The sequence below is a fragment of the Odontesthes bonariensis genome, chromosome 6 (assembly GCF_027942865.1).
Source record: "Odontesthes bonariensis isolate fOdoBon6 chromosome 6, fOdoBon6.hap1, whole genome shotgun sequence".
Taxonomy (NCBI): Eukaryota; Metazoa; Chordata; class Actinopteri; order Atheriniformes; family Atherinopsidae; genus Odontesthes; species Odontesthes bonariensis.
The window spans coordinates 18,320,860-18,335,949 of record NC_134511.1 but is presented as its reverse complement, the minus strand read 5'-3'; the positions used below and the strand labels follow the sequence as shown (position 1 = coordinate 18,335,949).

The following is a 15,090-nucleotide window of genomic DNA, read 5'->3' as shown; positions in this document are numbered from 1 at the left end:
AAATTCTAAATCTAGTTGGTTTACATATTTTTTTAAGTAGCTCCTAAAAAAAAAAACTCTTGCTGGCTGACTGGCTGACAGGTCAGTGGATGACGTGAATATTCTGTGTGCATTTGAAGGAGTTTATTGCAGGTGAACGTTTTTATTTCATAGAGTTTGGATTTTTCGGCCGCAAGTTGCAGGAATCTGTAGCGAGTAGAGTTTGACTTGACCTTTCTTGTTTTTGTGAACCGGTTTGAACAGAAGTGGGTGGGGTTGTACAAAAAACTGGAACCTGTATTTCTGAACTGAACCACTTCATCATCCTCTCACGTTCGTGCTGGGTCTCTTCAAATGAAACATCTAAAAATATTTCCGTGTTTTTCTTGAGAACCTTTCTCTTTTTAATGATGACAACGTTTACGACGATTTAAAAGCACTCATCTATTTTATTTATATATATATATATATATATATAATTTTTTTTATTATATATCATTCCACACAAATCACTTGCATCTCCATTTAGCATATTAAAGTGCCCTCCGGTATTGTGAGGTTCTGTAAGCCCCTCATCCTCAAGGGTGTCACTTTTTTCATTAAACTTTTATCAATGCCATGTGTATGCAAGTATATTTATTTCTGCACTTCATGCAGACTTTTCATTTCTGAGTTGGAGCTCCAAAGACATTTTGCTACATTGTGGACTAGACCCCAGATGCACATCTAGAAACAAAGCATATGTCACTAGGCCTTAAATTTTTAATGATATCCATACAAAAAGAAAAAAAAAAAAACATGCTGCCTGTTGTGCAATTTTCTATTGTCTCTCCTTGCAAAAAAAAATAGAAATGAAAAAGAAAAAGAAACTGCAAATTCTGGAGGGACCATATTATGTTCACAATGAAAACTGTTTTCTTGAGGTCTAATATATCTTGTGCAGCTGTTTGTAGATAATCAAAGGGTTTACTCAAGTCTATTAGTTCTTATGTTTGGGCTCCTTCTTTAGTGAGCGTACATGTGCCTTCCCTTGCGGTGCCGTCTTTGCAAAGTTTGTGCTATTTGCACAGCTCAGGCAGTGTGTAATCAGAATTAGCCATAAGATCTGTGAGCTTTTGCTTCGTAAAGCCATGTGGCTTTACTGAACATCTGGCTCCTGCCAGTTCTTTTGTCTGGGCAAAGAAAAGCCAGCAGACACTTAATGAGAATGTCTACATAACAATGAGATCCCTGACAACAGAGGGATCTGTGTAATCAGTGTGCTTTTCTCTTCTGAGCCGATGTGCACTGATCTGGTTGTTTAACACGTCGGCGGCACTAAGCTTTAAAATGACTCTCAGCGTTTTCTCTCCCTCTCTCAGAGGTTGTCTCCACATATCACTTAACTCGCTCTTTGATTTAACTCTTGTAACAACTGTGAAACTTTTGTTTATCCCGTTGTGTGTCATGTTGCATGGTCTTGAGCCAGGTTTGTAACACAATGCTTTGTTTGTTAGTGACAGCTGGAAAACAAAAAGGCAATTTATCAATGACGCACTGTCACACCATTGTTGGTGGTGTGGTAATTATAGATATAAAACCAACTAAACTTACATGTCGAGTGTTAAACGTCAGTCTTTCCACGCACTTTGCTTTCTTACCTCCTAGCACACTTAACTTTCTTTACATCATCGCCTTGACTGACCTTTTTCTTCCTGTCTGCTTCTCTTTGCCACTCTTCCTGAGTGTCCCTCATCCTGCCTCCTTGTGTCTCTGCAGGTGGTAGAAATAGCTTTAAAGGTTAGCCCCATACTGGGAGCCCACATGTTTCAGCCCCTGCTGCCAGCTGTCTTCCGAGGTATAGTGGACGGGGAGGTGAGTTTTGCCTTTTCATCTTTCACACATCAGGACTGGGGTTATATAAACAGACAAACTTAAGAAGATATTTTATATAATCTGTAATGCCTTTTACCATTAGACTGAGTTTACTTCTTAAAATGGAAATTTCCCTGTGTATTCCTCTACTTGGTCCTTTTCTATCATAAAATGAGCTGCTTAGAGGCATTTATGAATTAATGATTTGAGTTAGTCAATACATCCTGGACTCTGCTGTGTCAGTGGGTTTTTACCTAGCTGCCTATTATCAGGTTTAATGACCTTTATACAAGAAGCTTTATGTAAAATCACTGATGTATATTAAAGACCATCTTGATATGTGATTGCATGTGTGTGATTTACAGCGATACCCTGTGGTGATGTCCACCTACCTCGGCATCATGGGTCGGGTTCTGCTCCAGAACTCCAGCTTCTTCTCCTCTTTGCTCACACAAATGGCTTCTGAATGCAACCAAGAGGTGAGGCTCCTTGTTTCTGTCATCTCCGCTCCAGTCCCTCCGAATTCCTCTGAGAATCGTATTTGCAAAGTGGCTGTTCAGAACGAATCATTCCAAATGAATCTGAAAATAACGAGGAAGGAATTACAAACGGAAACATTTCTGACATTTCTCTAAATTCCAAATGAGCTGTACCTGATGTTGGTGCTTTTAATTTAAGTGACATTTCTTTCTTTCTTTTTTTTTGACTATATTGCCACTTCTCTGTGTGTGCTTTTTCTTTATTTTCTTCTCTCACCTCTTGTCTCTCTGTCATCCTTCATCTTAATAATATCTCTGATTAGATGGACCAGTTGTTGGGGAGTGTGATAGAGATGTGGGTCGACCGCATGGACAACATCACTCAGCCTGAGAGGAGAAAGCTGTCCTCTCTGGCTCTGCTTTCTCTGCTACCCTCTGACAACAGGTGACAGGAGAGACTTATATCGTCCTTACACTTATGTGCAAACAAGGCTTTTGATGTGGCCAGAAGAGCCCAGAACAGCACAGCAAGTTGTTCTGAATGGGTTAACTGTAACCACAATGTGTATTAGCTATTAAAAAGTAATTAGAAAATAGCACACCCCCCCCCCCCCCCCCTTAAAGTCATGATTTACTGCACAAAAGCATCAGCTTAACCAGCAACAGTGCCAACATAAAAGCATGTACTACTCACACACACACGGGCCTACACAGGCTGCAGGGTTTCCACTCAGGCTTTATTTGGAGCTTAAGGGAGCGAATGTGTTGTCAGAGAATTTGATCCCCACGCCATCATGAGTTTACATGTTTTCCTGACTCAACCCTTTCTAGATTTAAATGCCCGAGGCTTTTGGAAGTGGGAGGAAAATTGCAAATATGGGGAGGGCAAAAAAGTCTCAAGTGTAGTGGATTATTTTGCTTCTTGTCAACACCATCTGGGCGACATCTCTCACCCGCAAATGAAGAGCAAACGCACAAATGCTCACACGCCCTCGGAAGTCAAGGCCTCTTATGTTAAAGCTTCACATGATGTAGATGTTTTTCAGGCTGCTGTCTGAAGCGGTATAAAATATTCAACGGAATACAAAAAGAGATGAACTGATGACTATGCTTACGGCATTACAGCTCTCAGCACACAGTTGGTGGAACATTCTGGGCCCGTGTACTCTTTGTGTACAAAGCTTTGGCTCTGCCTGTGTCCAAATTAGCAGAACTTGCGATAGTAAAACCACTGCTGTATTTCCAGAAGGGTAACATGCATCGCAAGAGTAGCTTTTTGCTGCTGTAAAGTGAATACGCTGAAAAACTTGAGGTCAATGCCGAGTGCTTTGCTTCCCATCAAGAAATAGCTCATTTAATTATCTTTGTAAAACTTCTCAGAAGTGGTTCAAAGGACACGCTGTGGTGTTTAAAGACGACCTTTTTTATTATCATTATTTAAATATCCCATATGACTTTGTGACGATTTTTACTTTTATCGAGATGTAAGGGAGCTCTGCATTACATAGACAGCCATGAAATCCTTTCACACCCCCGTTCTTGGTCTGTAACGGCAACTCGTGATGACAGGCTGGATTAGTTAAGTGCTGCATGACGAATCCACAATCTCTTATACAGTCACAGCTAAAATTGAAGAGGTCCATATCTTGTTCACAGCTACGTTTTTTTTAAAAGTTTTTTTTAATTTTTTTAATTATATATTAATGATGAAAGTTAAGTGATTTATTGTATGTTTCAGTGGAGCCCTGAAGTGCCATGGAAATGCTGCAGGCCGATGATAAATGCGATAACAAAAAAAAAAAAAAGCATGTGTACTGTAAAGTTGCATTTTGTCTATGCTTAATTTTGTATTGGCTGTATTATTTATACACCCGTCTTAAATAGCTTAGAGTGCAATTAGAGTTCCAGTGTTCAGCATCTTGCTTTGTCTAATCTCTTACATCTAACATCTTGCTGTATTTGTGTTGAAACATATCAGATGCTTGTGACATATTCCCCATAACCTTTCAGCTCCTTCACCAGCTTCTGGCTCTGATTAATTAGTTCCCCACGTTTCTCATTTATTTTTTTGAGTTTGTTTGTGTTTGATCATGTTCCATTTCCTGAATGTAAGACTGCCTCGTTTATCTTTTGGCGAGCTTATATGTGAACACACTGAGCCGGAGCAGATGAACTTTTCTGAGGGGAAAAAATCTTTGGCTCTTTGTTTTTAACATACGCAGCCAGCCAAGAGGTCATTTTCACAAAAGACTGCTTTGTTCATCAGAACCTTGTGTTCCACCTTTTCATTGTATTTTTTTCCGATCGCAAAGCCTTTTATTAAGAGATTCCAATACTCAACAAGAAAGCAGTTATAAATAGATGTGCATTCTTTGCTAAACTGAAGAATATACCTGTGTTGTCATGAAGTGGGTACACCATGCAGGAGAAATTGTATTTTTCTTGTTGTACTTTGCTTCAGCAAGTTTGGTTTGGTTGTTTTGTTTAATTGAAACACTGGGAAGAAAAGAGTAATGTGTGATTCTGGGGGCTTTGCTTTTGCAGCTAGTTTCTTTGCTTTTAGATCATGTTTCCTGTTACAGTGATGAGCACGGAGCATCAGAACTCATCAGTCATTAGCTGAGATAGATGAGAGATTTTAGCTGTATAAAATTAGAATTGAGATATTCTTAGATACATACGAAGGGAACTTTAATAGAATGTGTGCATCCAGTTGCAATCACCAAAAAAAGCAGGTGCAGAAGGGTTTTGGTTGTGAAGTAGCTGACGTACAGCGGTTTTCCTTTCTTTTTCTCTATTTAGTGGAATATGTGGCATCCATTGGAATATTTTTTAAACAATGGACATCATGCATCTATAATGGAAAAAGATTATTGTAATTTGCTTCACAAAGCTTTTCTTTTTTGAGGGTTTGAAATCAATCAATACTGAAAATGATGTTTGTCAAAGACCGATTCAGTCACGCTGATTGTTTGAAATTGTCTTTCAACTCGCTGGGGCCTCTTGACTTTCTGTCAGTCACCATGATTAGCAGCAGCTGGCTGCTTCTCCGTGCCAAAATAAAAAGCGCTGTTTTTTTGATGAGTAACTCGGAGCACTATTGGAAAATCCAAGATGTATAGAAGCCCCCAAAAAGCAGAGATGTTCTTGTTTTCATGTTTGTTTGCTTTTTTTTTTTTTTTATTATTATTTTCTTTTTTTTTTTTTTCCTCAAGTGTGTACTTCATAGGTGTGTGTGGAAAGATTCCCAAACATGTGAAAAAGGAGACGGGCCCATGTTTACTGGCAGGGTGTTCATCCTTCGTGCTGATTTTTTTGTTGAAATGTTTTGCCAGACTTTATGATCAGTGAACTTTATGCACTCAAGCACTTGGCTCGGCCTTCCGATCCAATTCCTTTCCACTGTTTTCAAAGAACGGATCGAACAATTCGTCACTGACTGCTGCTTGTCTCCAAGCTTTGGTGGTGAATGTTGCAAGGCAGCATATTTGATTAAGTGTGGGGAGCCCACATTGCTTCCTGGATGGAAGAACACCCATGGTGGCTCTGTTTTTAATTTTTTTTTTATTTCATACTTTAAAGCAATAATGCATGTTAAGATAAGAAGCCTCATCAGTTTTCATTTATATGCGTTGTATGATGTGTCCATTTAGAAAAAAAAAAAAAAAGTCATGTTAAGATGTTTTCAATGCACTGTTGCTTACATTATGATTTGGACTTTTTTAATGATCTTCTTCTAAATGTTCATGCAGAGTATAGATACAAAGAGGAACGCACATTTTATAGCAAATGATGTAAATGGATGTTTTGCTTTTTTTTTTTTTCTCTGTATGGAAGACTGTAGGAGTTTCTTTTTCTTTTTTCTTGTTTTGAATGCTCTTTCAGTGGGCTCAGAATTGAACCTGGCCTTTTGATCCACTGAGTAACAAAGCTATGTAATCCGTGTGTTGTCAGTGTGATCCAGGACAAGTTCTGTGGCATCATCAACATCTGCGTTGAGGCGCTGCATGACGTGATGACGGAGGACACGGAAACGGGCACCTTCAAAGAGTAAGCGCTCCTCTTTTTCCTTTTCTTTTTTTTAATTCAAGTGGGTAGAAAAAGGGGGATACTAATTTCTATGTATTTGTAAAATCATGTCATTTACACCCTCCAGTCTTTCCAAATGTTTGTGAATCGACAAGCACGACTGATTGTGTCCTATTAATTCAATCAGGTCGTTCGTCTTTATTGTGACAATTTAATGTGCTTTTTTTCTTTATTGAACTGTCTTGAACTGGCGAGTACATCACATTTGATTCCTTAAAATTAGAAAGAGAAGAGCTGTTGTACTGTGAACTTTAAACTTCAAATGTATAAATAAAAGAGAGTAAACTTCATGTGGCCATATAATTCATTCATTCATTTATTCAGCATATAAAGTGCGTCGTTCTTGCTAGTATGTTTGTGTATTTCTCTTTGCAGCTGTTCCCAGAAATCAATGTAATAAGAGCAAGGAGACTCAGTCAGAGGCAACAAAGAATTTAAACTCTACAAAGGGCCATAAAGCATTGGGGAGTTGCAGATTTGGGTGACTGATTTCCTGAAATCTGCAAGCAAACCCTCTCACATTGTCATTGATTTGTATTGGAATTATTGTACATATGGATTACATATCTATGCGACACAATTTGCCAGCTCCGGATTTTATTAAGCTGACTGGTTTATTTTAGCTCCTTGGAATGTTATTGGTTAGCGTTTCGTTAAGATTTCTGGTCACGAGTTTTCACTTGCGACATTTCAAACTCACAAAATGTGACATTCAACTGCCCTCTACTTTATCCATGCTCAGCATAAGGATTGAGTACCAAACACACAGGCAATAAAAGACCATACACTGACTTTGTACAGAGTACAAAAATTTCACATGCAAGTGTCTCTGCATGCAGATGAACCAATGTGAGTAGCGGGCATAGCTGTGTGATAAAAGTGCCAGAGGGTTCGGCCTCTTTTGTGTGCCTGTGTTTGCACATGCCGCTTGTTCTGAAATTGTCTCCTGCTGTGCAAGTGTACGGGCGGTTATTGATATTGAGTTGAATCTGTTGTGTTTGCAGCTGCATGCTGATGAGTCATTTTGAAGAGCCCAAGCTAAGCGACGACGAGGAGCCACCAACCGAGCAGGATAAGAGGAAGAAACTCGTGAGTCACCATACATACCATACAACTTGCAAACACAGCACATATCCAAGTCTGCAGTCAATAAAGCCTCTCTTTTGTTTTCCTTTTCTCATTTTAGATTTCAGACACCAATTATGTGTTACTTTCATTTTACTTTCAGAATCTTCTCATTCAGGTGTTCTCTAAACTCACACAAAAACAGTCTTCTCCCCTTGTGATGTTGCTTATTTTAGACACCCATAGAAGATTTATACTCTCGAAAACTAATGTGGTTCTCTCAAATACTAAAAGAGAAATACGGTCACTGTATGTACCACTTTGTCGTGCATCAGATTGTAGCCACTTCACAGCTTTCTATCTTGTGCGTTGTATAGTCACTTCTAAGAGCAGCCCCTGGATGTGAATGTGTGGCGTGGAAGCATCCAGCAAGTCTTTACGTAAGCTTGAATGTTTAGTACCCATATATGGCCCCTAGGTGGGAGATGTACACCAATTAAACACTACAGGGATACATACATGTGTGAGCATGCGTCTGTCTGAGGATGTGTTGCTCTGCTACTCTGTCACACTGGAAGCTTGGAAATGACAACACTCCCCTTCACATTGTAGAAATCTGGCCTAATTGTATTATTAGTTTCCAAATGAGCGCTTGAGCAAAATAAAATTCATATACAGGTTTAATGTATTGGCGTTCAAATGTAGAAATACTGATGTATTTATTTTTTGTGTGACTTTTCTCGATGTTAGCATCTGTGTATGTGCTGGGTGGTATCCCATTGCACTTATCACCTCAGCCCAGACTGACTCTTTGCTCCAGAGAATACAAAACAGAGGAGACTTAAAGTCAGCCCGCTCTGAGCCTTAATGCATGTGGGCGTGTGTGCTTGGAGACGTGCATGAATGCGTGTGTGCAAGCAAAGGCTTTGTCCATGTGATACAGTTTTCAGTTTGCGCAGAAAGCCGATAAGGAAGGAGACCTGCAACATTGTCGACCGTTTGGCTTTCTTAAGGTCTCTCGCTTTGGCAGGTGTGTGCATATCTGTGGGAAAGCATGTGCGTTTCAACATCTGTTGCTTATGTTTAGGCTGGTCTGAAAGCACAGTGGGACATTTGTTTGTTGAAGCCTTTTTATTTCTGGTAATAAACGGTAACTGCAAACTGGTTTTTCCCTCACCTCTGTAAATGTGATCAGACAGTTTGTGAGCGACACAATTGTGTCTTGAATTGATCAGTACACGTGACATTATTAGTCCCATTTATATTGCACTGGGTGGCATGAAATTCCGGTTCAGCCAGCTGTCTTCAGAAGCTGCCATGTATGACCACCGTCTGCACAGTTGAATGTCGGGTTGCATACTCTGTCAGGCAGCAGGTACAGGCAGAAGCCCTGGAAATTGGCACACGGGACCTGAAATGTCACACCTCCAAGGATGAAGAAGCTTGAGGTAGTGAAGGTGGTGGAAGCTCTACAAATAGATTTAGTTGGACTTTCTCCTATACACGGCAATGGTCTTCGAATCCCAGTACTGGACAGAGACTGAACGTTGATCTTCCACCATTTTAAAACAGATGTGTGGATAGTAACGCTTCCTCAAATGGCTGTATTTGATTTTCCCTTCTACTGTATATGTATTGCAATATTTACGTTAAAGTATTAGTTAAACGAATACTTAAGTAACTTTGTCTCGGAGGTCATCGAGCCACTGGCTGGCTGATAAATGAGTCAGTTTGGGCCTATTGCTGATGTTAGTGCAAATGTCATCAACTGAAGAACAGACCTGCACAGCAAACTTGAACATGTATAAAGTGTTTATGTTTAACACGACCAATACACACTTTTAGTGGCCCCAACACGTCTTAGAACCGCGGTTATTTGTGATCACTAATATCTTTCCTCGTTTGGGGAAGAAAAGAAAAAAAAGAAACATGATAAATGTTACAGAAATGCCATATTTCTACAATTTTATCCCCCAGTAGATGGAGTGAACTGAATGACTGATAGTTGATAATATTTCGATAGCATCACACTGTTGACACCCGTCCTCTGCTGTGGACATGGTATATCTGCCACATGCCGCTTTTATTTCGAACAGACATTTTTTATCTTTATGTTCCTCATCTCCGATAAATAGCTGTTGTTTTTTTTGTTCTAAGGGTTCAGTGAATTTCCTATAATTAGTTGTGTTAGATTAGTGGCATGACTCTACCTTTAATCCATTTATTGTCAAGATGACACGATGAGTTGTTGTAAAATAAAAGATAAAAAAGATTCCCAGACATTGTGCCTTACTTGATTAACTGTCCAGCCTCACACATCCCTCCACTGGGTATGTCTGAATGAAACTATAAAAGACACCCATGTCTGAATGACAGAATGCAGCCACTTTGGCACACTGGATGAAGCCATTGTTACACGTATCTGAAAATTGCTGTAGAGACTCTAAAGAAATGGGGCTGCAGTAGCCAGCACTGTCTACTCTGGTTTCTGGGTTTGATATTGCTGGATGTGCCTTAAGGATATCTCTGTGTTTCTCTTTTTAATACTCATTCATAGCTGTACAACAGTAAAGGTTGTGATTATTTTAGTATAACATGGTACCTCAGGTCAAGCGCCAAGAAAAAACGAAACCGACAGGTACTGCAAGCCATAATGGCAGCACGCACAACAGGAAGTCATTAAATGCATATAGTTTATACATACCAATGTGTGATTAGTAGAGTTCAGACCTCCAGTATATCAGCAGTCTGTTCAGCTCGAGGATGGAGAAATGCCAGTGCACATTCACTGTGTGTGCACCGCTTCAGATATATTGTCACTGGAGATGGAGCGGCTGCCGTCCTGTATTTTCAACCTAAATTGTACTCTCTGTGTTTTTCTGTGCGTGACGGAGGAGTTTGTTTTTTTTTTTGTCATGGAAGTTGACTGTTGTACTCTATCTTTTATTTGATTTGTAAGGGCCCCTCACTTTGATCTGTGTCTTTCAGACAACTAGACTGGTAACTGATGCTGTGTTTGGGCCTCTGTACATAATGCATCATTTGATTCTTGAGCTCCATCTACAAGGCCAGCACCATCAAACAAGAAGGAGGGCAGGCAACATCAAAGACTTTTTTTCCACTGGGTACTAATGACATAGGCTCCGTTTGTTGTGCTGTGGTGGCTCACACCCACTTGAGCCCATTTTTTTTTTATTACCACACACTAATGTACGTGCACAGCAAACACACACAACAGACATTGAGGTTACTGTGCTGCATTTGGGAAAGTAGTTGCTGCTGACTGATTACACGCCAGCAGAAAAACAGCATGAAGGTTCGATGGCACACATCAGTGCTAAATTAAATCCTTGTATCGTGAGGGGGTCGGTTGCTAAAGCTGATCACTGAATGATGATGGTGGCAAGAGATTTCTGTTATGTATGGACTCATGTCCAAACGTAGAAGAGAGGCTGCAGGTTTCAAGGGATTTAAAGTGATAAATTAGAAACTATCTATTAAAGCCTCTCACTTTTAGGGATGTCCACTGCAGCCATGCTGCATTAGAGATTTAAAACTTTTGTACTACTTATGATGTAGGAGGCCTTTTGCTGGAAAAGGAAAAGCACTGACATGTCATTTTTACACGCCATCTTAAAAGCCAAGATGGGCTGTTTAACCAGAACTAGAACCCAGCAAAAAAGAAATGGGTTTTCAACAGTGTTCTGAAATGATCAGAGGTCTGGGCAGCCCTTATATATATATATAAAAAAAAAAGGTGGGCTGTTCCACAGATTAGGGACCACCACCGTAAAGGCACAATCACCTCTGTTTTTTAGCCTTGATGTTGGAATGTTCAAGAGTAATCGCTTTGCAGACCGCAGGGCTCTGGACTGTAATAGTTCAGGCAGATAGGGTGGTGCCATACCTTTTAGACTCTTAAAAGTTAGCACGGTTTTAAACTGGATCCTGAAATGGACTGGAGACCAATGTGGGGATGCCAGTACAGGTGTGATGGGTAGGAATATATCATTTCCCTCCAGGGATTAATAAAGCATTTTAAACTGAAGTAAAGCGAATGTGATCACATTGTTCCTTTCCCTTCATAGTGTGAGCTGTTGCATTTTGTCCAGACCAACATGCAAAGAGTGACGATAATCTTATCAGGAGGAAGTGAAGGCATGAATTGCCTTCTCAAATTCAGGTGGAGGGAGGAAGGCCTTTCCTGAGGAGCTTGGAATAAAACTCATTTTGACAACCAAGGTAATAGGTTTATAACCGAGGTCCCTTGAAGCCGTGTGACAGTAATAATTTAATAGACTAATGGCACTGTCGTAACCAACTAAACAGTGCGATAGTCTAAATAAGGTCATTTCTTTTTTTGCTTTTATATTGGGGGAGGATGCAATTCTCAATCCATGATTGTACTTATCTTAATGGAAGCATGGCTGTGAGTTTGCATAGGTAAAAAGATCTGTAGTTCATTTGCAAAACAATGAAAGGAGATGTTGTTACTACACAGAAGGTCAGTCAAAATGTTCCACGTGTTTGCGTCTGTCCCCGCTTGGCAGCAAAACCCCTGGAGTCATTTGGACAAACCGCCACAAGTTGTCATTAGTGGAAAATTTGTCAGGATGTGTAACTGATGAGTTCCAGGTTGTTGGGCTAATGAGTTTGTCTTCAGTCGTGTGTCTGTCTGTCGTGAATATTACTCGTGGTGGGTATTTCTGATTGTATAATCAACACTACTCTCACAGTTAGAACAGCTGTTTTCAGAGATCTTGCTAGTTTTGATACTAAAATCAGATGTTTGCATTGTGTCTGGTTATCGGTAAAGAATATCAGCATATAAAATAGGATTTATTTTATATGCTGATATAAAATGTGACTTAATTCTGCAGGAAATGTAGCCTGGGAATTCCCATGCTGCTTTGCGCTCGATTTCATTCTCACTGCAAAGTCAGCCTGGAAACCACCGCCCTTATTTTTGCCAGAGTTTGGGAACCAATCACAGAACGGGGGGGGGGGCAGCAAGACGATGACGACGTCTATGCGCTACACCGAAGCTTGTAGAGTGTTAATCCAACATGACAGCGGACACAACGTTACCGTTCAATGCAGCCTTAGAAAGTGTTTCGGAGTAGATTCACCCTAGGGTCATTTGAACCGTGATATCCAGCCAAGTATCCCACCCGAAGTTTTTCCGATATTGGCTGAACATCAGCTGAGTTACTGAGTTATCCCGAATAGCTTAGTACAAGCGCTAACGGACCCTGGCAGTATCTCCAAAATTACCACACTAAAATCACATGTCATGACACCAAACTTCTACAGTAGTACAAATATGGTCTGTACTCACAAAACGATGCATTTGGAAGTTTGTACATAGTCCAGGAGTTTATTATTATCATCAACACAAGCCTGATAGCTTTTCTGCTGCTAAAGCTGCGTCGACGTCACTTCTGGGAGCTGGGAGCTTCAAAGTAAGATGAGGGTTGATCTACTACTGTAGACAACAAAGCAAGGCTGCTCAATTTCTCCATTATTAAAATAAATTCACAACTCTACAACATAAAAATTCATGTAGAATATAGCATATAGGCCTACTTTGTTGTCAATTTAAGTAGCTTAGAGCGCAAGTTTACTTTTATTTTCCATTTTTTTTTCTTCTTCCTCGTCAAATTTCTGTCGTCATCTGGTATAAGTGATACAATTGGCTATGAATCGCGCACAAAGCAGCATGGGAAGAACCTGACGTCATTTGATAGACATTCGTAGCGCCCAATAAACGGCTCTAGGCATTCGTACCACGCCTCAGATACGAGAAAATGCACACAGACCACCATCTCATCGAGATTGTGGACGCGTCAGCCAGGCTACAGGAAATGTGGATAACACTGCGAATGAATTCTGTGTGTATGTTTGTATTTGTGTATTTTTTGGGTTATTTGAAATAATTGAACTAGACTTATTAAAGCACATTGAGTTGCCTGTGGTATGCGCTATATGCGCTATATAAATTGATTGATTGATTGATTAATTGATTGATATAGTAAGAACCTCTGATACCAGAGTCAGATACCGATGATACGTCAGAGGTTGACATTTACTGGATTTATGGGGACAATATGACTCAGAATTTAAAGTTATGTAAAGTTTTTGCTATCGATATATGTTACCTTTACGTATGTATAATCATACATGCATGCACTGGGCTGGGCTTGAATATGAAATGAAAAATTCTAGGTTCACCGTTAAACTTTCCAGCAATTAATTTCACAAGCTAGTTTTAAAAGAAATGAATGCACCACCACCTGCTCAGCTTCGATGCCACTCAGATGCATGTGGCGCTCACCGTCCTGAGAATGTTTTCAAGAAGGCAGAGAGGAAGCATCTCTGTTGGACACATTTCTAAATTACCTCAAGAATCTTTTTCATCATTATATTTTCTTTCATATCCGTGCACACGGGACAGCGTTACATGCCTGTACAAATGGATGTCGAGTGGATCGTTAGCAGCTTTTGATACTTTGTGGCCTCTAAATAGTGGTTGTGTTTTGGCTTTCATTTCTCTGAAAATATTATTCAAAGCTTTTATGACTTTCGGATGAAACATTAAATTGTTCTTTTCCTTCGACTGTTTTTTCATTATTTCATTTTAATGAACAATCATATAGCCTCCAAAGATCCTGCAGAGGTGTACATTTCTAGGAAATGAGTTTCGGCGTGTTATCAATTCACTGTGGGGCCACACAAAGCTTTGGTAATGAGGACTTGCCATTCTTGCTTTATTATTGCTCTCTTCTCAAGCAGACCATCAGTGTCAGCATAATTTGGTTTTGTTGAATAACAGACCTCTGACAGCGCCACTCTGCAGCACAAGATATAAGGATTCTCCACTGTGTAGCCTAAGGCAGAATTATCAAAATTAGCTCCTGTGTCAGTTGCTTCTTGTCTTTAGAGCCATTTGTCCATGAGAGAAGTGAGTAAATGGAGTGTTTAAAAGAATGAACCAAAAACGTATTGTTACTGCAAGTTATTTTGTATTTCTGTTATTAAAGTTTTACTAAAGTTAGCTTTAATTTAATCCACTCTAAATTAATTGTTGCGTTGAGCTATTGGTTGTCATATATATATATATGTGTGTGTATATGTATATATATGTATGTGTATGTGTATATATATATATATATATATGTATGTGTATATATGTATGTATGTGTATATATATATGTGTGTGTATGTATATGTATGTATATATATATGTATGTATATATATATATATATATGTGTGTATGTATATGTATGTGTATATATATATATATATGTGTGTATATATGTATATATATATATGTGTGTGTATATATGTGTATATATATATATATATATATATGTATATATATATATATATATGTATATATATATATGTGTGTGTATATATGTATATATATATATATATATATATATATATATATGTGTGTGTGTATATATGTATATATATATATATGTATATGTATGTATGTATGTATGTATGTGAAGTGAAATCATCCCATGTTTCTGATACCAGCTCCCTACTTTCCAGATGCAGAGGTTAAATTGATAACACCAGTCTGTCTGTAATTGGCAAGCTGTTCAATTAACACAA

At 39.2% G+C, this 15,090-nt stretch overlaps 1 protein-coding gene across 1 annotated transcript in view; it reads left to right on the top strand.

Moving 5' to 3' along the window:
• ipo11 (importin 11) overlaps window positions 1–15,090 on the top strand; it is a 105,732-nt gene that overhangs the window by 76,425 nt on the left and 14,217 nt on the right. Inside the window, exons 25-29 of the mRNA XM_075467734.1 lie at window positions 1,738–1,833; window positions 2,199–2,312; window positions 2,636–2,757; window positions 6,267–6,362; window positions 7,406–7,490. Coding sequence (XP_075323849.1) covers window positions 1,738–1,833; window positions 2,199–2,312; window positions 2,636–2,757; window positions 6,267–6,362; window positions 7,406–7,490 — 513 coding nt within the window. The remainder of the gene's footprint in view (window positions 1–1,737; window positions 1,834–2,198; window positions 2,313–2,635; window positions 2,758–6,266; window positions 6,363–7,405; window positions 7,491–15,090) is intronic.